This window comes from Heterocephalus glaber, unplaced genomic scaffold (assembly GCF_053883595.1).
Source record: "Heterocephalus glaber isolate CG9 unplaced genomic scaffold, H.glaber_assembly_v1.0 deba00000122, whole genome shotgun sequence".
NCBI classification, from domain to species: Eukaryota; Metazoa; Chordata; class Mammalia; order Rodentia; family Bathyergidae; genus Heterocephalus; species Heterocephalus glaber.
In genome coordinates, this window is record NW_028258138.1 from 38,371,492 (window position 1) to 38,398,220 (window position 26,729).

The following is a 26,729-nucleotide window of genomic DNA, read 5'->3' on the forward strand; positions in this document are numbered from 1 at the left end:
ACCTTCTAAATCAAAGGTTATGATTAGAGCTTAAAAGATGAAACAGTTAAAAGAAAATAAGAAAATAAGTATAGGGTTATTTCAGTATGTAATTTTTCATTGTAAATGCAAGTCAGTGTTGATGGCAGAATAACCATAATTAAATATTAATACTTATTTTTAATATTTGTAGTAGGTAGGCTTTTGTATTAAATTTACCAAAATTAGCATTCTTGGTAGGAAATTATATGTTTCTATTTTTCAATATTCTTAGATAGCTACATTTATTTTTATGTAGAAACAGAAAACATCAATGTAGCAGTGCAAATGGAGGTACATTGGCACGACTGACACGGCTATTGCTCACTAATCTCTCTCCTCCCATAGCATTTAGCTAGAGTACGTTTTCCAGCCCCCTTGAATTATGGGCATAAAGAAGGAATGAGAACTGAACTAATATGTGTCCTTTCAAGCTTCTGTTATTAATATTGTTCATGCTTTCTTCCTCATGTCTCATTGACCTCAGAATTTTCACAATGCCAAATTGTCAGAAGCACATGTCTCTGACATTTTTAGAGTGTATAATACCTTCTGCCAACTAAGTTGAGCAGGTTTTTACTGTTAAATGATAAACTGTTTGTATGTTAAGCAAATGAAATGTAACCCTAAACATCTAAAAGCAAATCTATATCATAAAGTTACGAGAAATACTGAAAACTAGATGATTAAAGATTTCAAAGTATATTCAAGTTCATTTGTCTTTACAAAGTTTCTTTGCCATATGATGTGGTCAAAATAGGAATACTTATTATCTTTAAAGGGAAAAAGAATTGAAATGTCTGAACCAACAGGTGCAGAAGGTTTGTATGTACAGGTCCCCAAAAAGAATTAGATGATAATTTTGTTCAACTGGGTAACTTAGACTCAAAATAGAAGACAATTCAAGGCAAATCATGTATATCAGGTACAAAATTAGAGCATAAATTTTTGAAGTCATTGTCCTGTTTAAATATATCTTTTTTTTCAATCTCTTCTGGCTGATATATTTTCTGAGAAATTCCAAAACTTCACTTTTCTATTCCCGTATATTTAACCTAACAATATTCCCGAGCATTTAATCTGCTGTGAATCTCATCTAGTGCAGTTTTTATTTCTGGTACTTCCACTTGACAGTTCATCCTATCTTCTTTTTTTTTGTTAAATTATTTTTTTATTTATATATTAATTGGTACATTTTAGGTATACAATACATTTACATTTATCATTGGGTGTTTGTGCCCGAACATGATGTATCTTAGCTCTTATTTTTCCCCCATTACCTATGCGCCCTTCACCTCCACAATCCTTCCCTATTTACATAGACTTTGCTTCCATTTTTTTTCTTTCTCATAATTTTTCCTTTCCTTTCTTCCCTTTCCTCTTCCCCTCCCACCACCCCTATCCCTTATGAGGCGATTGACTAGAAGAAACTTCCATTTTATTTTTCTCTTGAACTTCTCATTTGTTTATTCACTCACTTATTAAACAGAAAAAAAAAAAGGAAATTACATGCAAAGAACCATGTTAAAACCTCTAGTCAATAGGAAATGGTCTCATACACAGGTGAGAAGTTGTAGGACATAACTGTATTATATCCTAAAGTAAAAGGAAAATGCCAACATGCAAATGGACCCCATAAAGTTTATCTTTAATCTCTCATTGACATAACAAATAATTATTGAGCTCTTGATGGTCAGTTTTCTTGTTGCTCTGATAAAACACTTGACACCTTGAACTTAAAGGAAAATAAATTTATTTTAGCTTGCAGTTTCATACAATTTAGTCCATGCTTGACTGCCTCCAAGACAGAGACATCATGGCAGAAGACCATGATGGAGAAAGTTGCTCAACTCATAGCAAAAAGAAAGGGGAGTGCTGGGAAAGATTACCAGAGAGGAAAGGCTGCAATTCAGACATTTCCTCAAGGTCACAGGGCCGTGCCTCACTTCTTCTAACTAGGCCCCATGTCCTAATATCCCATCCTGCTCTGAACTCATCAATGTCTTAACACATTGATGAAGTTAATGCCTTAAAATCCTATCATCTCTCCAGGAATTTCCTTATCCAGTGAGTTTGCTAATCAACACCAATTAGCACAAGGTTCATTGTAGAATTCTTGCCATAGGACTCCAAAAGAAGATGTGAATCTTGTTTGGGGTGAACAGAAGGATTTAGCAAGACAGTAATGTATTAATTTATATTAATTACCTTGAAAGATAAGTATGACCTGGGGACATGCTGGGAAAATAAATGGCTTTAAGTAAAGAATGTTTTGCTTTCCATGTTTGAAAAAATGCTTATATACTTCTAACCTATGAGGTGTTTTGAAGGCAGAAGGAAAAATAGAGTAGAAAAATAAACACTATTAAGATATGTATGCCTTCTATTATACGGCAAGTGGTGTAAATATTCACTTTATAGCAGAGATAATACTGTATGTGTATTTTCAGGGCTTTGAGAATTTGAGTGAAAGAGTGGAGTGCTTCCCTAGGACAGGTGTTGAGACCCCTTTGGGGAATAGGTAGGCTTTAGGAAAGGCAAGTAACATGGAAAGTAGAAAAATAGCATGGAGTTTATATTCCTCCAACATATTAAATTTTTCCTACCTGATTTTATTAAATTTTTGTATATTTTAACTGTGACGTTTCTCTTTGTCAGATGTTTAATAAGCTATTAAAATCTTACAATAAGAGTAAGGACTTTACGTTTTTATGCATTTGAATTAAGAAAAGCTGGCCTTTTCAATAGTGATTCTGTTGCTTAAAAACTTCTCTCAAAGAGTGACATAGTTTACAGATTTATTGCTTAGGTTCTGCTCACAATTCTATTCTAAAACTCCATTTACTATGGTTTCAGTACAGGCTGAAACTTGGTTTACTGAATAGCAGTTCTGAAGTAATGGTTGTTTTTACCAATTTTCCAAAAGATTGATTCAGATTGTTTTATGTTGTATGATTGTAAACTCAAAAGAGAAAAGGATTTACTAGTTGATACTTTATTCTGTCTATTTTGAACTGGTTCTCTATATTACTATAACTGATATAAGCATTTTAATATAATAATTAAGATTGTGTTGGGCTATCAATGAGCAAAGTAACATTTTGATAACAAGAATATGAGTAGCTAGATTTCATTATCTTACCTCTTCTATAATATCCAGAGGCATAATTTGATATTGCCCTTCTCCAGATTCTAAGCATAAAGCCTGAGAAGAATTAAGTTTTAGTCCTATAGCCCTTTTCTAGGTTTTTGTAATAGTTTATCTGCTTTAGTTTTCCTTTATGGCTGAGTAGTGTAAAATCTAATTAGGAGATAAATCATTTTGATATAGCATAGCAAAGTTGTCTTTATGAAAGTTTCCATTTCTTGTCCTGTTTGTGACCCTCATGGAAGGTAGAGATTTCAACTGACAAACAGGAGCCAGTGAATTATAGATATCAATTTAGTTACTGACAAGTTCACAGAAATTGCAAGGAATCACGGAAATTAAGCAGTTAACACAGGTCAACATGGGCACTGTATGGACTGGTTATGGGAATTAGGGAAATAAAACAGATCTGGGCACCTCTGAAAACAAATCAGAAACAGAGGAAAGAGCTTATTTTTCAGTTTTCAGGAAACAAAATAAGACATACTGAATCAAAAGTCTTAAGATTAGTGTTCTTTGAAATCTCTTTCTCATAGATAGAACTTGGTTTATTGTACTGATACAAACTCCCTATAAAAATCAAATGGGGTCACTTGGGTGGAGATAATATGTACTGAAATCAAGAGAATAAAAAGTGATGTCTTAGTTACTTTTCTCACTGCTGAGACACAATACCTAACACCCAAAGTTAAAGGAGGAAAAGTTTATTTATCTAACAGTTTGTAAAAGTTTCAGTCCATAATCGACTGGGTGCAAGGCAGGGAGGCATGGCAGAGGAGCATTGCAGAGGAGAAACAGTCCATGGCAAAGCAAGGCAGGCAGAAAACAGTAAGCTGGAAGCAGCAACAGCAGTAAACAACCACTCCAGCCCTTTCTGTCCCTTATCCAGGGTTCTTGCCTTTAGGTCAGGTAGTACTCACAACCAGGGGCTTCCTATTAGCCACTCCCAGAACTATGCCAAACCAATCAGTACACTAATTTAGTAATCACACACCCTTGATCCCAGCATCACACACTTATTCCCAGCATCACATACTCTAAATCCAGCCACTTCTGAAAAGCCCTACCTATAACCTCATGAGACTTTGGGGGCACATCTAGATAGAAACCACAAGTGGCAAGTTAAAGTTCTTAAAATTCCATCTCATACATGATGTGGAACTTACTTTAAGAAATAATACTTACTATTTAAGTAGTAAATGTATTTTATAAATGTTTAAATGTGTCCCAGGACTATCTTTGCTAATATTCTATAGATGTGGAACGGTATGCTTTTGAGACATTAATTATGTTAGCATTAACAATTTAGTACTCATGGTGAAAACTAAAGTAAAATCCATCATTTCTATGTAGATTTTCCCTTTACTATCATTCTATGTAGTGAACTAAAATTATGGAATCATTCAGTGTATTACAATATTCAATTAATAAACATAATTTTTTAAAATGATAATTTGTAAAATTATATAATATTTCCAAGAAATGTTGATAATCTACATATTCAGTTTAATTCAACAAATTACTAAGGAATATCTGTTATACTATGACATGTGTAAACCTTTGTGGATAAAACAAAAGATATGTTAATCCTGATTTATTGAAGTTTCAGGTCAAATTGGTAAACTAGGAAAAAATGCAAAATAATAAAGTTATTTTCATTGCATTTTAACATTCTCTTTAAAAAGATTGCACAATAAAGCAGGGAATGTAGCCAGGCTGGAAATATAGCTCAGGGGTATTGTGAGTCCCAGAGTTCAATTCCCAGGATAAAAAAAAAAAAAATCACATAATAGTATTTTATTCATTATTTAATTACATTTAAGTATCTCAATGGAAAACCTTTTATAGTTATTTGATGTTTGTGACAATAAATGTTATTACTTTTATAGTAAATAGAAAAGGAAATCCATAAGTAAATCTATAAGTGGAGTATACACATCTTCTCCTGTTCTTAATTTTTTGTTTAATTTTGTTTTTGTGTGTGTATGGTGATGAGGAGGATTTAACTCAGGGATCTCATGTTTGCTAAGCAGGTGCTATACCACTGAGCAGCGTCCCTCGCTCTGCTAGTAGGTTCTTGAATGAATAATGCTAGATAAATTCAATAGGACTACTGAAATAAACTCTATTTGATTTAAAATGAATTAATAGGGCTGGGGATTTAGCTCAGCGGTTCCACTGCCTGCCTCACAAGGGCAAGGACCCAAGTTTGATCCCTGGTACCCAAAACAAGAAACAAAACAAAAAAATAAAATGAATTGATGAAAAACATAAACTATGCTGGTAACTTTTGCACATGGATATAAAATGCAAGTGGAATTCTTCAATAATTACATTAGAAGATTTTATTTTATGTGGCATTAATTCCAAATGTACATTTGTATGATTGATAAACCCTTTAGAATCAGTGGTATGTTGAGAAAATAATTTCATCCAGAGTTAAGTACTATTTAATAGCTTCCTCCTCATTGGTCAGTGCTTCTTATTTGCTGTTGAGATTAAGTTCTAAAATACTTGCAGTTTCAAACCATGAAATCACCTCACCAATGGGTAGAAGGTACCTAATGGCTAATGAGATTGATCACAAAGTGGCCTACTTAACCCATTAACTAAGGTTTATTCTCTAAACGTTATGTGACCATTTCTTTTTTATTCTTTTATTACAAATGCTAGTTTCTCCTCTTAAATTATTCATTCCTAGGGAAATGTTTTAATGGTATTTAAGCAAAATGTTTGAGCTCCTATTTATATTTAAGAAGCACATTTAAGTAATAATTAAGATTCTGTATTTTTAAAAGGAAACTTTTTAAAGATTAAACTCATTTCAGCAGAGACTATGATAATTATTTCTTCATTATTTATTTGGGACTTACTTATGAGAAAAGTGAAATAATACATCTGGTCTCTGATAAGCTACTACCTTTTGAGTTCATTTAGAAATTATGAAGTAAAATGAAAGTATTTCCAAAGATCATTAATTTCCTTTCAAGTCATCTCCAATGAACTATTACTTTGTTAAAAATTTATGTAGTATGATGTTTCTTTTTTTATACTCAACAGTGTCTATATGGGAATTCTTTTTTACTTTTGGCCTTTCTCTCATGGGGATCCTGTGGAGTTATATTGAAGAGGACTTCCTAGTTCAGTGCTTTTTTACTCTGTTCTTATCCTATATAGACAGAGTTTAGTTCTCAGCTTCAATTCAATAGCCATTCACTGAACACCTACTGTGCAGATAGCTATGGCTCAGGGTGCTGAGATAGTGCGACAAGTATCCTGTTCACGGGGAGCCTATTGATTTATACAGTGTAACCCTCTTTGGACTAGTAAAGGTTTTCTTTTATCCCTTCATACTTCAGATGCTGTTTTAGAGCAAAGAGTAGATTATATCATACGTATTTACAAACTTGAAAAGATTAACACTGGATGGAGGATTTGCTTAAAATATTTAGCCCAACAAAAATAATGAGTCAGCCCTATTGTTTAGCAAATAAACTATAAAGAAATTTTTATAATAAATTATGAGTGAAATAAGTTTTGTAGTATCTTCGTTCTTGGGAAGCCTCTTGTTTCTCAGTTTTAGAATATATATTCATACAGATTGGTTCTAAAATTCTAACTTATATTTCTTATACCTTTATTTTCATATAGAAATTATCATTGTCATTTATCACACAGGAAATGGAAGTGAAATATTTAAGAAAATAGCTCAGATTCATATGGTTAACTAATAACAAACATCATATTAAAATTCAGGTGCTCTACTATGCAGAGCCTAGTTTTACTTACTTAAAGCTACTAATAATTTTAAAACAAGTCAAAGAATTGTATGATTTCATAAGCTAGATCAATTAAAATATTTCAGACACTAAAATACTTAGGTTTTCATCAAGAGTCCAAGCTTCTGGTATTTTAATATCATTACTGTAAATATATTTAAGACACTTTACACACTGCATGATATCATTCAGCTCATATAATGATGCAAAGATTAAAGTGAATAAAAATGGACAAGAGTTATTATCCACCAGAAACCAAACCTCATATAGGTTTGAGCTAAGTTTTTTTGATTTGATGTTTTTAAATTTATTTCATACAAATGATTCAATTATGGAAGTTTTATATTTATATGTATTGAATAATCTATTGTGACTACAATTTCTGGGAAATAATTTGGCCTAAAGAGAGTTAAATTATTTTTTCACATTTCACTTAAAATTTTAAGTTCTGCTTCTTGTCAGTGAGATTTGTGTTAGAGGAAATGTAAGTGAACAAAGGGGTAGAGATTTTTTTTATTATTCTTATAGTATTATGGCAAGGCTTGAGGTTTTTCCATTTGATGACCATTTAAAAAATGAAATATAATATAAACATATATAAGTACATAATATAAATTCAGATTTAGTATATAATATACATTAAATTATTAAAATTAGATATATATTTTATAAGATAAACATATATTAGTAAATCATAGATTTAAAAATGTTTAATATACCATGGTTTCCTACTGTGAAAATAACAAATTTATGACCCACTCTTTTCCTCTGCCAACTGAACAATAAATTTGTTATGGCATATAAAAGGGAGAGTATAAAATACACATTTATAAAATATGTGCTATATCCTACTAGAGACAGAATCACACTCATAATTAGACCTACTTTATTTTTCATAACCAATAAAAACTAGGATCAAAATATTTGTATGCATATATATTCTTATGAAATCAGAGTTAAAGAAGAGAGGCAGCAAAGGGACTGCAGTCATTTAGGTATTTTTTATTTGAGTTTTCAGGGGGATGATTTCTTAACAATATATAAAATTATAAAATTTTAGAATTTTCACAAATGTCTATTTTATAAGTAGTCTTCTCACAAATAGTACAAGGTACAGATTATTTGAAAACATTTATCATTTGGGATTCTCCTATAAAATAAATGTGTACAAATGAATTTTAGCTGTTAATATCCTAAGCATTCCCCCTACTCCTATCAAATGTACATACTTTTTAAAAATTCAACTTTTACCATAGATTCATAAGAAATAGTATAGAGAGTTCTCATGTACCTTTCCCCCCAGTAATAGCTTTCAAAGCTATGAAACAATACCACACCTAAGGAATAGATGATGAAATAGTCCACCAGTCTTACTTGGGTTTTGCCAGTTTTACATTTACTCATTTATGTGCGTTTCCATGTGTGTACATGTCATTCATACATGTGCACATATGTACATTACTACATGTGTATCTTCCTGTATTCCTCACCGTTCAAGATACAAGATGGGTCCATCAGCACAGGAACCCACTGAAGCCACACTCACATCCCTCTATCTGCTACTATCTCTGACCCTTGGCAAACATTAATCTCTTTTCTAATACAATTTTGTTATTGGAAAATATTTTATATTCTATCGTGATTTACTTATAGAGTTTTTGCGTGTACCTCTCTATATGCTTTTCATGGTGGCTGCAATGGGTATTACAACAGAAAATATGGTTTAAATATGTTTAAATTATAATAAATATCATAGGAAAATACAAGTTGTCATTAATCACCCACATAATACTCTTCCTCACTTTGAGTAGATTCTGTTCTGACCACTTCCTTGTGTGTCTTTAGTTGGTCTTTTGTGTTACCTCTATGTCCTAATCAATTTAAAACATTTACCATTCATGACCATTTTGACTTTGAGAAAAAGGCAGAAGTAGCACCATACCAGATTTAGTGAATAAGGTAAGTGAAGACACACTTTAATGTTGTAACAAGCCTGCCTTTCTGTTGGATGGAACTCAGGAACAACATTCATTTTATTTTTGGTCATAGCTCCTAAAGACACTCCTGAAAGGACTTCCACAACTGTTTCAGAAAGTGGTGAGAACAAGAGCATGAATGTGTTTGAATCAAGAGAATATATTTTGAAGGGAATTAATGATAATATGTCTTTTACTGTATTTTTTAATTTAAAAAATTCACCAGATATTTTCATCACACTTCTCTACCTATGTGCTTTGTCACAGTGTTCTGGTTGTAAAGTTTTATCCCTTTAAGTATAGAAGCCTCACTTCCTTAGGTCTCTTTCTTCCATCGTCTTTTTACTTGTCTTGAGTATTTCTTCTCTATGTTGAACATAGATCAGTTGATATTATTTTTGTTTCACTCGCCATAGAATTTGAAAACCTTGGAAGAATTTTCTTTTTTTACTATTGTTCCTCTTTTTTCTTTCTTCTTTGTGATGGTTCAAGATACCTTCTTTTGTCTCTTCTTCTTGAAGTGCTTTAATGGGTATTCAATGTAGGTCTATCAGAAACAAATACTGTTAGTGTTACTTCATCTGGGAATATTTTTATTTTCCTTTGATTCCTGAAGGATATACTTACTGGTAAAGAATATTAGGGAATTCTTTTCTTTCAGTACTTGAAAAACATGCCACTTCCTCTGACCTCCATGAATGAGAAATATATTGTCATTTGTATTTAGTTCTCATACATAATATGCCTTTCTTTCTGGTGTTTTTAAGCTCTTTTCTGTCTTTAATTTTCAGAATTTTCATTTCAACATGCATTGACATGGACTTTGGATTTTTCCTCTTTGAGGTTTTCTCAGTTTCTTGATTCCACACATTTTAATATATTACCAAATTTGGAAAATTTTCAGTGATTATTTCTTTCAATATTCTTTCATCTTCATTCTCTTTCTTCTTTCCTTCTGCAACTCTCCTTGTACCAATCCTATATATCTTTTTCTTTTTTTTGCCTTACAGATTCCCTCTTTTTATATATATATTTTTTTTCATCTTATTTTCTTTCAGTTGTTGATCTTGGAAGAATTCTATTGCTGCCACTAAATACTGATTCTGTCTTCTGTAATCCCCATTGTACTATTGAGCCATTGTGGTAGTAATTTTTTGCTATTGAAATTTTTATTTCTATAACTTAGATTTTAATAACTGTTTTCTTGCTATTGAAAATTTTTATTTTTGCTATTGAAATTTTTATTTCTATAACTTAGATTTTAATAGCTTTGTTTTCTTGATGAATTTTTCTATTTTTTCATTTGTTTCAAGATAATTACTAATTATTTGTAATGTATTTTTATCAGAGGCTGGTTAAAAATCTATGTCAGATAATTACAATATCTGATTCATCTCAGTGTTGAGTTGTACTGATTATCTTTTCTCAGTTAAGTTATGATTTCCAGGTATTTGTTATTACCAAAGACTTTGTATTTCTATCCTAGACATTTTGATTATTACATTAGGAGACTCTGAATGCTAGTAAAATCTTCTATTCTAGGAGCTGTGTTTCATGTGGAGGCTTAACACGTGGTCCTAACTTGCATTCACGGGCTGTAATTCTCAAAACAATTTAACTTTCAAAGACTTTGTTAAGCTGTTTAGTGAAATTGGCTTGTCTAGTTCCATTTGAGGGTCACACTGACCTCTAGTAATGCCATCTAAGAGGGTAGAGTAGCTTCCTCAGTTGAGTCAGTCTGGCAGTCTTGGTAGGAAAAGGGGCTTTCTAGCACATGGCAAGAAGCATTTCCAGAGCAGGGTGCTAACTGTGCAGCACTCTCACTGCCCTGGGGCTCAATTGTACATTGTGTCTATATAAGGAAAGGGCATCTCAGGTCTGACCAGGAAAGATACTCTTCCCTCAGGTTTCTTGTCTGTGAAGCTTCTTCCTCCAAGTGAGCTAGTTTTTTCTGGTGTTGTTGGGGGACTCCCATTTGATCAGCAGTATAAATGCATTTATTTGTTGTGGTTGGGGAAGCTGAGCCTACCTCATCTTTCACTGTTGTTTTTAGTACCCTCTGTGGTGTTCCTCAGTCCTGATGTCTCTAACAACTAACTCCTCTTTCCTCTTTCTTTCAGAGTACTCTTAGTTGTCTCTTGATTAATTCCAGATTTAATATCTGTACTTAATGAAGCACTTTTTGACAGTTAAACTTCTTTTATTTCTCCTGTAAAATGAACCAAGAGATTCATAATACTATAAGTATCTAAACATTATTCTGTGCATCAGGTGTTCCAAGACAGAAGGCGATTTGCACCAAATAACATACAGAGTGTGCTAACCAGTCAGAGCAAATTTAAGCATCAAGTAGCTTACAGATGCTTTTCAGTTAAATGTCAACTCTGATTTAAATGTAGTTCAACAAGTATTATGGCAAAGACTTTTAATATGTAATTATTTTTGTTATCTTGGAAAACTTATACCAATCATATTTTTCAAATTTATCTGCCCGCAGAAGTGAACCCATGTTGTTCGTAGGCTTTTTTGGCATTGGAATTCAGTGAAAGATTTTGTGAAAGAAAGCTATTTTTATTATCACCATCCTCACTTCATCAAAATTACTCAGCCAGATATAATCATTTAATTAAAAATTTATTTCTGAGAACAGTAAGGGACACTTAATTCTACTTTGATTTTTAAAAATCTGATAAAATATTTCATTACATTTAAACCTTCCTTTAACAGTTTCAGAAAGCAAACTATAGGTGCGTAGCCAAATAAAATGTTTATTTTATCATGTTAAAATCAACAGTCTAAATGTATTGACTATGTCTATTGTTGCCATTCACATTTTCAATACCTTCTCTTTCCAGCTTTAAGGGACAATAGGATCGAGCTAGTGCGTGCTTCCTGGCATGAACTGAGTATCAGTGTCAGTGACGTGTCTCTCTCTGATGAAGGACAGTATACTTGTTCCTTGTTTACAATGCCTGTCAAAACTTCCAAGGCCTATCTCACTGTTCTGGGTAAGTGCAAGGGGCTAACATCACGAAATCACAAACTAGAGTGATGCATAAAACCACAAAAAAACAATTCCATAAGAAAAGAAATTTTGAAGTTCGTATTAAAAGATACACTCTAATGTATTTTGTTTGCTACACTATACTAAATGGCATTTAAAAATAATTTGGTTGCACTCTTCATTGTATAAATGGACAAAAGGAACTATAAACAGTTACATGATTGCTGCAAGGCACATAGCCGTTTGTTTTTGTTTTTTTCATAGCCAGCAATAGACACCCATTTTCTTGATTTCCAGTTAATTTTTTTTCTATGAAATCTTCTATATATTATGTGTATTCAGATTCTTTTATTGAGTGACAGAATAAAGAAATAGTGAGATATCTTGTGCTTCTTCATTGTATCACTAAAATCATCTGAAGGGGCCATCCTAACAACCTGCAGCTTTCAAAAACGACCTGTGTGTGTAATTTAGTGCATTTTAGCGGCCATGACATTTCCATGTGTCTTTTTTTTCTCCTAAATTTGTATTTTCTGGATTTCTAAATGAAGTACATCAAGTCACTTGTGCATGCAGCTTATAGCTTCTTTGTGCTTTTATTCTCTAAGTATTGGGCCATTTTCTAAAAGGTTAAAGTAACATGAAAAAGCAATACATTCATAAAGATTCAGAGGAAATAAAGTTGCAGCTCTGAGCTCTCTGTGATTCCACAGATGTCATTGCCCCAATCAGTGGAAATTGCTGCAGTTCATTGAAACACACCTGTGTGCTGAACAAGTCAGAGGAATTTAAAGATTGATTTTTGTGTGTGTGTGTACCCCTAGCTTGCTTTCCTTTTTAAAATACAAGCACAATGTTCTATTCGAAAGGACTGATACACACTGTTCTTTTGGGTGGGACTAGTAAAACTAATCCAGCCAGTGAATTGGTTTTGTGCTTAGGATATGAAATTATTTTTGTGGCAAGTCACACTGGGACTATTTTATGAAAATCTTCACAAGTTTCTCATTAAGGACAAAATATACTCACTACAATGGAATATTTTAGAATAACAACTGCCTAGGATTAATATATTTTTCTGTAGAAAACCAACTTGAGATTCAAAGAATAGATGCTTGCTGAATTCAGTTTATTAAATAAAGGTATAACATAAGTATGTTTTAAGAGTGCAGAGGTAATATAAAGATGAAGACAAAACTTCAACTAGCTTGTTAAGGGAAGTATGTTGATTTATCATTTATCTTTGTTGTTCTTGTTGTACTACATCATATTTCTCACATTAGTGCTTCCCAACATTCTTACATTTTAATATTCTCAAAAATGAATTAAGTAATACAACAAAAAAGGTATTAGTCTGGTTTTATTATTGAATAATTTTGTAAGAAATCATAATAAGCCTCAACTATGATACCTGAATAACATGGTCCAGGAAATGTGTGAAATTCTATTTTTTAAATAATCTATGCCCTAGCTCTGTATATTAGTCTTCTACTTGTAATTATCTGAACTAAAACCAGTAATAAAATGAATATACATCATGCTTCCCAAAACTACAATTGCAGTTCTTACATAAATGACATCAAGAACCATTTTCTATTATAGAAGGATGAGAAAGGCCAAAAGGATAGTTGTGTTTATTGATCAATTATTCTAAAATTCATTTTCTTGAACAAACTACATAGGCTATAATATAACTTTTTGAGTTCTAAAAATTACCAAATCAGGAAAGAAAGGTGGTGTTTTAGTTAAATTATAATTTGTTAAGAAAAAGATGTATTTTCTGGATTTGTTTCCCTCAATAAAATCTACTTTCTTAAATTCGTATACTGCTAGAACTTAACACTGAGTGATTGTTTTTAAGATTTTCACAGTATAGTATTTTTGCAGATTAAAATTTTACAATCTAATTTTAAAAACTACTTTAAACTAAATATGTATCAGAAACATTTTGAATACCACACACACATACCTGAAAGTTTATTCTAATATACAGCGGTTTATATCAATATTTACTTCATGCATTTTTTAAAATTTCAGGTGTTCCTGAGAAGCCACAAATTAGTGGATTTTCATCACCAGTGATGGAAGGAGACTTGATGCAGCTGACGTGCAAAACATCTGGTAGTAAGCCTGCAGCTGATATAAGATGGTTCAAAAATGATAAAGAAATCAAAGGTGAGAATGAGAAAAAAGTATCTAAATAAAAATGAATACACTAAAACTATTACAGCACATTTTAAAAAGGTATTTTACATATTTTAAACCACAGGATTATTTTCAGATTAAATTCAATTTAAGATAGATTTACCCATTTCTTAATTCAAGTAATTTCACTAGGTATATGGATATAATCTCTACATGCCTTGTTTTTCCCTTATCGAAAACAGACTTAAACAATTATATACCTCATGGGAACATTGGGGAAATGAGTTCATATGTGAAAAAAACACAGATTCATTCTTGAAAATAGTAAGCAAGAGTTCATATTAGATACAATTATTTTAGAATTCATATATAATATTTAAATTATAATAAGAGAAACTGAATGAATTATTTCTTCATTGTGTTGATTTCTGGAATTATGAAATTCTGAAAATAAAACCAGATAAACATTAATGAATCTAATTTCCAGGAATTTACATAGAAGAAAAAAATAATTGCATGTCTCAGTAAAAATGCAAAATAAATTTCTTCATACATCCAAATTTAAGCCTCTCTTTCCCTCTCTGTCCTTTCCTTTTTCTCTCTTTTCTATTTCTCTCCCTCTTCTCTTTCTGAACACGAACACATAAAGATTTATTAAGGGAGAGAATAAGTTTATATAACAAATGGGTAGTATGAGTATGAATAAAGTACTTTATACATCCAAATTTAAGCTTCTCTCTTTCTCTCCCCTCCTTTCTCTCTCTTTTCTCCTTTTCTCTCTCTTTCTCTCTACACAAGAACACATATAGATTATTAAGGGAGAGAATAAGTTTATATAACAAATGGGTAGTATGAGTTTGATTAAAATACTTACAAACAATACACAGGTTGGGCCGGGGATTTAGCTCAGTGTTTCCAGCCCTGCCTGCCCTGCAAGCACAAGGACCCAAGTTCGATCCCTGGTACCAAAAAGAAAAAAAAAAAAAATACACGGGTATTTTGAGTCTGATATTGCACATATATTAACAAACAGACATAAGAATCATTTATGATGATCACTAAAATAACTTGCATATGATATAGTAACATTATGCTCAACATAATCTTCTATGAGACAAGTTTATGCTAACATTTCTGACTATTTTAACTTGTAGTTCTAATACCTTAATCAGATTATTTCTTACTAATGAATATGCATATCAAGCATATAGAATTGTATAATTACTGATAAATCATAGGATTATAATCCATGCAATTATTTAACCAATATTCTATTTTGATTATTCTCTGTATATTTATTCCAAACCTTGGATGTTATTAAGAATTTCATTCTAATCACTATCTTTGTGTTTGAACTATTAAATATGTCTTAATCCAGTTTTGAGAAATACTAGACCCAAGACACAATCTGAACTCTGCTGAAATAAATTTTCAAGTAACTATATAACTTGACTGTTACACTCTGATAGGGTTCGGTAACATCCTTTCTGGATATGTTTGTTACAGCATTTTTTGGGATTACTTGGATCTTCCCCAAAGAGATCCTCCATCCTGCTTCCTGAGTTACCTCAGGAAAAAATCTGTTTTGGTCACTTTTCTGCTTAAGTATTTGTGATGGAAAGCTTTAAATACAGGATAATTTTAAAATCCGTTTTCTGTAGCTTAAGAGCATTCTCTAGGCAGTGATATTTTACACACCTCCTGTGTATTTTCCCATGAAAGTCTTGGTTTATGATAGAATGCACTTTTTAAAAATGCACTAAAACAAAGTCATAGCAGTGAATTGTTTTATAACTTATGTGCATTTCTTCCTTAATTCTGAAATAATTAGTTCTCAATTTCTTAGCATTTTATTTGTGTACCAAGGGTTTTTCTCCCTTGCATCCTCAAGGAGTTTATAGACTCTAACATATTAAATATTTCATTAATATTGACTGACTTTTTAACATTGTAACCACATGAGAAACCCATGCTGTACTCGAATTTGTTTAAAAGTACTTAATTTGTTACAAATTTGGCATGTGCTTTCAATGCCAAATACATTTATCATACATTGGGGGTTAGAAGGAAGTTTTATTTTTTTTTCATTTTTGCTTTTATGTAAAAATGTGGGAAGTTTGATTCTATAAACACTTTCCTTTAATTTCATTTGAATTGTGGCCGTAACAAAAGTTAAGACCAAAAACATACAAAATCAACATGTGGTTCTATTCTCTATTCAGGAATCATGAAGCCTCCTTTTGTTTAAATGTTATGCTCTCCAGTGCATGGCTCTTGTGCCTTGTCTCTAGGAGTCCCACATGAGGCTTTGAGGGGACATCTAGACACCAACCATAATAATGGCTATATAGATAGCATTTATTATTGCTATATTTATATGGTTTTTTTCTTTCATTATAACTCTTTTGCATGTTTATAAAGTCTTCCTACCCAGATGCTGAACTTCTTGAGTGATATAAACTTTACTTTTATTGGTATATGTGTGAATAAGATAAGTGCAGTAGTCTGCATAGCATAAGCATTCGTTATCCTTGTTGCCCATGGATATGCTAACAGAAATTTTATTTTATAGTCTCTAACAAACACTCCTCACGGAAAGGACTGCTCCATCCTTATCTTGATCTTTCTTGTCATTTCATAGATGAAAATTTGACTTCCTAGTACAATTGGACTATTTTGACTATAATATCACTTGACACTATGAAAAAAAGATAGTCCCTAGTAGAAAACAAAGGGAAAAAATGAGGCCACTAAAATCCAATTCAATTCAGCTCAATAAAAATGGTTAAAATACCTTCCAATTTCCCAATATACAATAATTTATAACTGAAGATCCAAATTAATAAATCAAAAATCTGGATCTGGAGAATCTAAAATGCCCTTGAGATTATTAAATAAAATCATGGAGAATATTTTATATAAACAACGTCTGTGCATGTCATTTTTTTATCCATTACTATCTAGTATTTGAATTTCATTTTCAAGCTTCTAGGTGAACATTACTAGAAAAAATACTACTTGATCAACTTTGGCGTTTTTGTTTTTATTTTGTTGTTGTCTCATCTTTTTAAGTAAGAGATTTCAATCTCAGATTATAAAGCACTGGTTTTCATACATTAACAGACATTATTTATCACATGTAGGGTTTTTTTTTTGGATTTTCTAGTTGCATAGGTCTTAGGTGGACCTGAAAATATGCATTAGTAGTCTTTTGCTAATTGTGTGAATGATACAGATAATTTTCTTTGAGAACTAAATAGGTATAGAGGACATAAAATGAGGAATATCGATAATCTACAAAAAATATTCCTCTATCTGAGCTTTTGTCTTCTCATCTGCTAAATGAGGATAGTAATGCTTGTCTCAAAATTCTATGAGCCAAAAGTATTGTCAAGTACAAGGAATCACTAAATGAATTTTAGAAATCATCTGTTTTATTATTTTTACTCAGCTGATTGTGAATGGGGAGCTGTATCAATCCCTAAATTAAAACTCCAAATATAAAAAGAATAGTATATAAAATATACTACAAATATAAAATAAATGAAACAAAATAGTTCTTCAACATATTCACAATTTGGAGATGGACATATGATTATAAGACCTACAGGCACAAGTGTAGGAACTAACTACAGTTTTTATACAAAAGAAACAGAAATTGTCTTTGATTTATGGAAAAGGTGAGGGTGCAATTGTTTATTCCTTCATCCAGACACTTAGGAAATATCTGCTTACTGAATAAATGGATCTCGACGAGTGGAATTCATCATATGGGTTGGAGTTAAAGTAGGTGGTAGGGCCTTGTGAAGAAAGGCATTTTTTCTATCTATGCACACCAAAGCATGTGATTGAAATAACTATGAAACTTTATGTTTGATATAGGTATGAAAGGAAAACAAGGAGGTAGGACCTAGATATGCCATGGAAGACCTTTTTATTCCAGACTAATGAATTTGAAATTTAATCTTTAGGCCACGGTGAGACTTTTTAAATATAAGTTAAACAGTATAATGAAATAATCATAATTTAATCTAATGTTGAGGATTTTTCCCTCCATGAGCTGACTCAGATATAACTTTGGTGCCTTTGGGCAGCTCTGCATCCAAAACCACAGGCGTTTCTCAGCAGCCTTTAATCTTCTGGGTAGCAAGGAAGCTGAATATCTGCCATTTAGTGTGAAAAAAGATGTACACTGCCTCCTTAAATCTTTCAGCTCCGTGAGAGCTGACAGTTACATTAAATTCTTTCCTTCCATGTATAAGTTTAGTAATTTGCAGTTTGAGCATTATAACAAAATCTTGGAATCCTTTTTTCAACTAACTAGCATTTACTTTAATGTGTTAAGCAAAACTTTATGCTAACCCTCAATGACCTGCATCCTTATTGGAGCATAAACTTCCCTTTGAGTGTAGGATAAAATTATGAACACAAAGTAACACGACTGCCTTGATAATGTTACTTTATATGACAAATGGTGTCTTGCAGATGTAACTATGGATCTCTCTTGAGTCTATTGAAGGGAGCGTCTCAAAAAATCTGACCTACTAACGTGTGCTGTCTTTAAAAAAGGAGTCAGAGAGACATTCTTCTCCTGGCTTGGAAGGAAACAAAGAGCTATTTTGAACTGTTTGTAGGTGCTATGTGGCAAAGAATTGTAAGCGACCTTTAGGAGTTGAAATCAGTCTCTAGGTGACAGGGAGTGAGAAATGGTATATTGCCTCAGGGAAATGACTTTACTTACAATCAGCGGACTTGAGGAGAACCATAAAACTCAAATAGGAAATATAACTTTGATATAAATGATCAGCCCAGTGACATTGAGTAGAGAATCGGGCTAAGTCCTACCGGGATTCCTAATCCACAGAAACGATGACACAGTAAATATTTTGTTCCTTTCATCTGTTCACCTGACAATAGATTTTTTTCTTGCATGATAATAACAAGAAGTTGCAGTCTGGAAAAGGAAAATGATTTCTCATGGTCAAACATCTGGCAAGGCCTGGGCTTGAATATTCGGAGTCTACCATCCAGCACTTGTATCTGGGGAGAAATGTAAAGGATAGAAGCATAGTTAAGAGGCATTTCAAGCATGAGCTAATAAAGCCATGAAGTAATAGATGATAGTAGTATTATTTTATGAAAGGATGGATTTGAACAGGAAGATAAATTTAAGGTGAACTAGTAAATGAGCCTGAGGCAAAGAAAAAAAATAGCATCAAAGACTATATACAATGAAGGGGTTTGAGTTTTTTGAGTAATGAATATTTGCTCATTGAAAATAAGAAAGGCATTAAGAGAAATTAGTTCAAACACAAATAATGTGCTTAATTATTAAAATATTGAGGTTGAACTCATTTATAGAATGTAAAACGGTAGGCTTGGTAAGCTTTTGAAGTTTATGACTAGGAAAGATGTTTGTACCATACAAATGTCTGTCATATGATATGGGAAATTTTAAGGCTTAACCCTTTAAAATAGTCATTGTCCTTTGTATGTGCAGCCTATTTCAAACAGATCTTCTCCTAGTACGACTATTCCCCATACCCTCATAATTACACCCATACCTGTGAGCTACTCTTTTACAAATGTTACTTATAGCCTGCCTAGCGTTTCAAAATGTTTGGCTATCAGTCTTCAGTTTATTCCAGCTACATCTCCCTATATTAACAGGTTTTTGCCAATGTCAATCAAAGAGGGCTAATTTTCAAGCAGATTGAACATAACATAATTTTGCTATAAGCTACTTAGTCACTTTTCAGCTGTTGGAAAGATAAGAGTGAATTTCTCAAGAGTATATTTCCTAAAAGGTGGATCTTAGACCATTTGAATTAGAATCACCCCAGTTAGTACTCTAAAAAAACAATTTAAAATGAAAAAGAAGATTCCTGGTCTCAAAACTGAATCACTAAATCAGAATCTCTGGGTACTAGGCTTCAAAACCGTAATATTTCTCAAGTACCTCTAATGATCTTTATGTGCAATACAGCTTCAAAACCCATAGGATTAAAGAACATTAAACAAAGTTCTAATAGTTATTCAAGAAAGAAAGGGAAGGGGCCCTAAACTGCTAAGATTAGAAAATGACTCAACCTTTTTATATATTATCTAAAAGTGAATCATCATGTACTTTAGTACATTATTGTTTTGGGATTAATGATTTAATTTATTTCTAACCAATGTTTTTGTCCACATAAAATTTTTGCTTTTTTAATTTTTTAAAATTGAATTTATGTAGAATCACCTTTCACAAAGCATAAAATATACATTCTCATTATATTCTGATGTTACAAAATTAGTTATTTGGATTTTTTTTTTGATACTGCCAATCAAAACTCAGGACCTTGAGCTTGCCAGGCAGGAGCAGGACCACTGAGCTACATCCCATGCATTTATTAACTTTATGTTGATACTTAGAAATTTGAAAATTTCCTTACCATGTAAGTTTAGACAATGCAGGACACTGTATGAAATGAGAAAAAGAAATAACATTAATGATATTTTTTCATATGATGTGTGTCTTGTGCAAGATTGTGTACATGTGCCCAGATTTGTGTATATAAATTGGGGATTTGTGAATACTTTTTAATTTGAATTACCTCAAGACTTTGGAAGTAATACTATAAAATACATAAGTCAACCTATGAAAGGAGATATACCAGGTTTTCTATGCCAGTAAGAGTGGTCGATGGGGGCAATACAGAGTAAACACAAAACTTTGAAAACCTTCCCTTTTTCTTGTTATTATTTTTAAATGAATTGTTTTGATATACTGTAGTTGTTGAAAAATAATCTACACATATTTTAATGGTACGACTTGGTAGACTTGGTAAATTTTGACAAATGTATTCTGAAGTAAAGCCATCACTGAAATCAAGATAATGAGCATGTTTGCCATCCTCTGAAGTTTATTACCTATGGTTCAAAACCCATTCTTCTTAACCCTCTCAGCCCACACTCCATCTCATTCTCAGAAAATTATTGTTCCGCTTTATATCATCACAGATTACCTTGCATTTTCTGCAACTTTATAGAAATTGAATCAGAGAAAGCATCTCCTGACAGGTCTCAGGAACTCTTTCTGACCACAAGAGACCATGGCTCCTGACTGCTTTTCATTCCTTTCCCTCATTTGGTGCTAGCTGTTTTTAGTGAATCCCAAAATTCCTTTAGTGTTACCTGCTGGAGACTTTTGGTGCCAGTGGCCTTAGGTGTTATCAGATTAGCACCTTCTGTTTGAGATAAAAACCATGAATAGGAAGGAATATGCTTTCCTGAAGAGGATTTATTGGGATACATGCTGCAGCCTAAGGGGGAACAGCACAACAACTCCCACCCTGAACCTGACAGAAATATGGGAGCTCACATAATTTCAGGCTTCCCAGTTGGTCGTTGGTAGGGAAAAGGTCCATTGAGGATGTAGCTTAGGTGGGCTGCAGAAGGGCAAAATCATCCAGAAGGGATGAGGGGAAGTCCCCTGTGATTGTTTCATGTCTGAAGCCTGCTGCACCCAAAGCAAGTATTTCTCAGAACAGCCACGAGTCGCCTGACTTTAAGTATTAAAAATATCAGACCTGTTCTCTTATCCTCACCCCATCAGAAATTTCTTTCAAAAGATTATAAGAGATAGCCTATTTTGGAAAAAAATGACTACTCAGAAAATTAGTTAATTTGTTGTGATAATCTAGGAGACAGATTAGTCTGTCCCAAAGTGAGCCTGACTGCAAGGTGTTTGGGGAAGCTGTGGAATAAAAGTACCATTGGGGGAGCTTCAGGCTCCTGTCTGGTGTCTCTATTTCTTTACTACCTATACTGTGTTGTTTCATTAGATTGGCTAAAAAAAATACTTTTACTGACCTGCTATGTGTATGTACACACAAGTGTGCTCAGTATTCATTTTTAGGTTTTGTCTCTGAATTCTTCAAGTTCTATGACTTACATTAAGGTATAAGATGGTAGAGAATCTGAAAGATGTTAGCTACTTATTTATGTGTGGGCATAAGATTTTAAGCTTACAACCTATCTGATGATACCTTCCTGTAGACACTTGTTACAGAAACATAACAAGCCATGGGCAAGGAATTTCTAGAAAATAAATTACATAGAATAGGGATTTACTGTTAAGAGGAAAACCTTATTGTGGAAGATATTATGAATTCAAATTCATTGAGTACAGACAAAATCGAGGACTAAAAATGTATTTTCACACAGGTATTTTTTATCATTTATATCCATCATTCTGTTAATTATAAAAGGTTAAAGAATTGCTAATAAAATAGTGTCATCTTGGATTAGAGTTCCCATCCTTATGTCTTTTTGAGGTTTTATATTTATGAATAATTCCTAGAGTATAAACTGAGCACAAAATGTCCAAGATAAATTCCACATATTATGCAGGATATAGCCTCACAGCTTGTGAACAAGGTGTTTAAGTCAGAAAAAGGAAAGACTGGTTGAAATTGACAAATGCATCCCAGGCTCCTAGGGCAGAGAGGGTGAGCCGGTCCCAGCACCCAGAAGAAAGCTCCCCCACCTCCATCCCAGGCTCCTAGAGCAGTGAAGCTCAGCCAGTGCTATCACATGGAAGGAAGCTCCCTGCCTCCATCCCAGGCTACTAGAGCAGAGAGAGTGAGGCAGTCCCAGCACCCAGAAGGAAGCTCCCTCACCACCATCCCAGGCTCCTAGGGCAGTAAAGTTCAGCCAGTACCAGCACCCAGAAGGAAGCTCCCCACCACCATCCCAGGCTCCTAGGGCAGTGAAGCTCAGTTGGTCCCAGCACCTGGAAGGAAGCTCCCTGACTCCATCCCAGGCTCCTAGGGCAGAGAAGGTGAGCCGCGTGGGTGCCAGAAGCAACCCCACCCCCCGTGGAAATGAGAAGACACATAAACAAGCCTTAAAAACAGACTTCTGGATCACCTACAGCAACCCCAAAGGGAAACGAGATGGAGCACTCTGTGACTCAAACACCTGGACTCTCTGAACTGGCAATAAAAGAGGATCTGGGAAAAATGAAATCAGGAATAATTACTCAGATAACAGCAAAGATTTTGCTCATGATGCAAGACATGATTAATAAATCTAGAGAGGACACAGATAAAAAAAATAGAGGATGTGAGGAATACGATGGAAACCCAACAGAGGAAACCAATGGAATCCATAAAACAGATACAAACAGATTTCCAAGAGATTAAAAACTCCATCAAAAGACCGCACAGCATATTGAACCAATGTGAAGATAGAATTTCACATATAGAAGATAAGATTGCAATTAGTGAGGAGGAAAAGAAAAATTGCTTTAAAATTGTAAGGGAACACGAGAAATCAATCCAGCAGCTGCCAGACGATGCAAAGAAGAGTAACATAAGACTGATTGGAATCAATGAAGAGGAGAGAGTGCATATGACATGAAAAATCTCTTCACAGAAGTGATGGCAGTAAACTTTCCAAGGAGGGAAAAGAATTTGACATACAGATAAGTGAGGCATATAGGACTCCAGCTAGCCTTCATCAAAAAAAATCTACACATAGGCATATAATAGTTAGGATTCCAGAAATCCAACAGAAGAACAAAATTCTACAAGCAATGAGAGAAAAGAAACAAATCACATACAAAGGAAAGCCCATCAGAATCACAGCAGACTTCTCAATGCAAACCCTCAAGGCAAGAAGAGCTTGGAGTGATGTATTTCAAGCCCTAAAGGAAAACAGCCTCCAACCCAGATTGATGTACCCTGCAAAACTATCTTTCAAAACTGATGGAGAAATAAGATCATTTCATGATAAAGAGCACCTCAGGAACTTCATGAATACCAAACAGGCCCTCCAAAAATTTTTAGACAATACCCTAAGTAAAGACAATGAGGATCACAACCCCAGGAAACCCAGCAGAGTGAATCCATTGGGAGTGACAAATTAAACACAAAGGGGGAGAATCCATCAAAAAGAAAAAGTCATGACAAGTCTTTTAAAACTTTTTTTTTTAAATTAAATTCTTTTACTGGTACATTGTAGGTATACAACACAATTACATTTCTCATTGGAAATTGTACCTTTATATAATGCATCTTGGTTCTTATTTTTTCCCCATTCCTAGCCCTCCCTTCACTCCCTCCACCCTTCCCTATTTCCAAAGACTTTATTTCCATTTTTTGCATTTCTCATCATTTTTCCTTTCCCTTCCCTTCCCCCTGCCCTTCCCACTACCCCTACCCCTTTGGACCTTTTCTTCCTATTTTGCATTATCGATTATTCATTCTAATCATTGGTACATTTTAGGTATACAATAAAATGACAGTCATCATTGGAAATTTGCACCTTTACATAGTCTCTCTTGGTTCATATTTTTCACCCTTGCCCAGCCCTCCTTTCAACCCCTCCAGTCCTCCCTATTTACAAAGATTTTGTTCCTATTTTTCCATTTTCTCATATTAATCCCACTCCCTTCTATCCTTTCCCCTAGCCCTCCCACTTCCTTCACCTTTGCCCCTTTTCTTCCTATTTCACGTTACCTATTATACATTTAGTCCTTATTTACACTTTCAGTTTCTCACACCAGATAAACTATTCGGTATTTATACATGTGTGTCCTATTTATTTCACTTAAGAGTATTGCCTCAATGTGCATCCACTTAGCTATTAATGTCTCTAATTTCTCATTTTTTATGGCTGAGTAGTAGCCCATTTTATTAAAAAAACACATTTTCTTTATCCACTCTCCAGTTGATGGGCATTTGGGCTGTTTCCAAATTTTAGCTATTACAAACTGTGCTGCTATGAACATGGGTGCACATATATCACTGTGGTATGATTCTTTTAATTCTTTGGGGAAGATCCCCAGCAGTGGAATAGCAGGGTCAAATGGGACTTCCAGTCCTAGTTCTTTGAGGTATCTCCATACTGATTTCCACAGTCGTTGCACCAGTCTACACTCCCACCAGCAGTGGAGCAGGGTTCCTTTTTCCCCACAGCCCTGCCAACATTTATTATTGGTTGATTTCATGATAGCAGCCATTCTTTCTGGAGTGAAGTGGAATCTCAGCATTGTTTTCATTTGCATCTCTCCAATGACCAGTGATGTTGAACATTTTTTCATGTATTTATTTGCTATTTCTACTTCTTTGTCTGAGAAATGTCTGTTCATTTCAGATGCCCATTTTCAGATTGGGTCTTTAAATTTGGGAGGTCTGATCTTTTAAAATTCTTTATAGATTCGAGATAGTAGACCTTTGTCTGAGGAAGAGCAGGTGAAGATTTTTCCCCACATTGTGGGTTGTCTCTTCACACTACTGATGGTTTCTCTTGCTGTGCAGAAGCCTTTTAATAAGAAGAGATCCCACCTATTGATTTTTTGTGCTAGTACACGGGGAACTGAGGTTTTGTTCATAAAATCTTTTCCTACACTAATGTCTTCAAGGGTTCTACCTAACCTCTGTTCCAACTGGTTCAGAGTTTCTATTTTCATATTTAGATCTTTAACCCATTTTGATTTTAGTTTAGTGCATGGTGAGAGATACAGGTCTAGTTTTATTCTTTGGCAAGTTGAAACCCAATTTTTCCAGTACCATTTATTAAAGAGGCTATCTTTCCTGCACTGAGGGTGTTTGGCTCCTTTGTCAAAGATGAGATGGCTGAGTGTGTCTGGCATTGTTTCTGCATCTTCTAATCTCTTCCACTGGTCCTCAGGTCTGTTTCTTTGCCAGTACCATGCTGTTTTTATCACAGTAGCTTTGTAGTAGAGTTGCAGGTTGAAGATTGTGATATCCCCTGCCATGTCTCTGTTAACTAGCATTGCTTTTGCTATTCTGGGTCTCTTCTTGTTGCAAATGAATTTTTGGATTGTTTTCTCAAGGTTCATGAAGTATTCTGCTGGGATCTCAATTGGAATTGCATGAAATCTATATAGCAGTTTTGGAAGTATGGCCATTTTCACTATATTAATCCTTCCTACACAGGAGCAGGGGATGTCTGTCCATTTTCTGATATCATCTTCAATTTCTCTTTTCAGAGTGCCATAGTTTTCAGAGAAGAGGTCTTTGATTTCTTTCATTAGGTTGATTCCTAGGTATTTCAGTTTTTTGGGTGCTATTGTGAAAGGAATTATTTGCCCTATTTCTCTCTCAGTGAGTCTGTCATTGGTTTAGAGGAAAGCTATTGATTTTTTGTGTGTTGACCTTGTAACCAGCTACTTGACTGAATTTAGTGATTAAGTCTAGAAGACTTTTGGTGGAGTTCTTGGGGTCTTCTATATAGAGTATCATGTCATCTGCAAATAATAACAATTTGAATTCTTCATTACCTATCTTTATTCCTTTTATTTCTTTCTCTTGTCTAATAGCCGTGGCTAATGTTTCCAGAACTATATTGAATAAAAGTGGTGATAGTGGACATCCTTGTCTTGTTCCTGATTTTCGTGTGAAGGATTTCAGTTTTTGACCATTTAGTATGATATTGGCTGTTGATTTTTCATAGATGGCTTCTATCAGTTTGAGGTAGAGACCATGTATTCCAATTTTTTGTAGGATTTTTATCATAAATGCATGTTTTTGACATTTTGTCAAATGCTTTTTCTGCATCTATGGAGATAATCATATGGTTTTTGTCCTTGGTTCTATTGATATAGTCTGTTACATTGATTGATTTGCGTATGTTGAACCATCCCTGCA

At 33.6% G+C, this 26,729-nt stretch overlaps 1 protein-coding gene across 4 annotated transcripts in view; it reads left to right on the plus strand.

The window, feature by feature from the left end:
• Cadm2 (cell adhesion molecule 2) overlaps nt 1-26,729 on the plus strand; it is a 1,033,997-nt gene that overhangs the window by 857,396 nt on the left and 149,872 nt on the right. For all 4 annotated transcript variants that reach the window (XM_021238785.2, XM_021238782.2, XM_004857903.4 and 1 more), the window contains 2 exons: nt 11,777-11,929; nt 13,963-14,100. In XM_021238785.2, the coding sequence (XP_021094444.1) occupies nt 11,777-11,929; nt 13,963-14,100 (291 nt within the window). The remainder of the gene's footprint in view (nt 1-11,776; nt 11,930-13,962; nt 14,101-26,729) is intronic.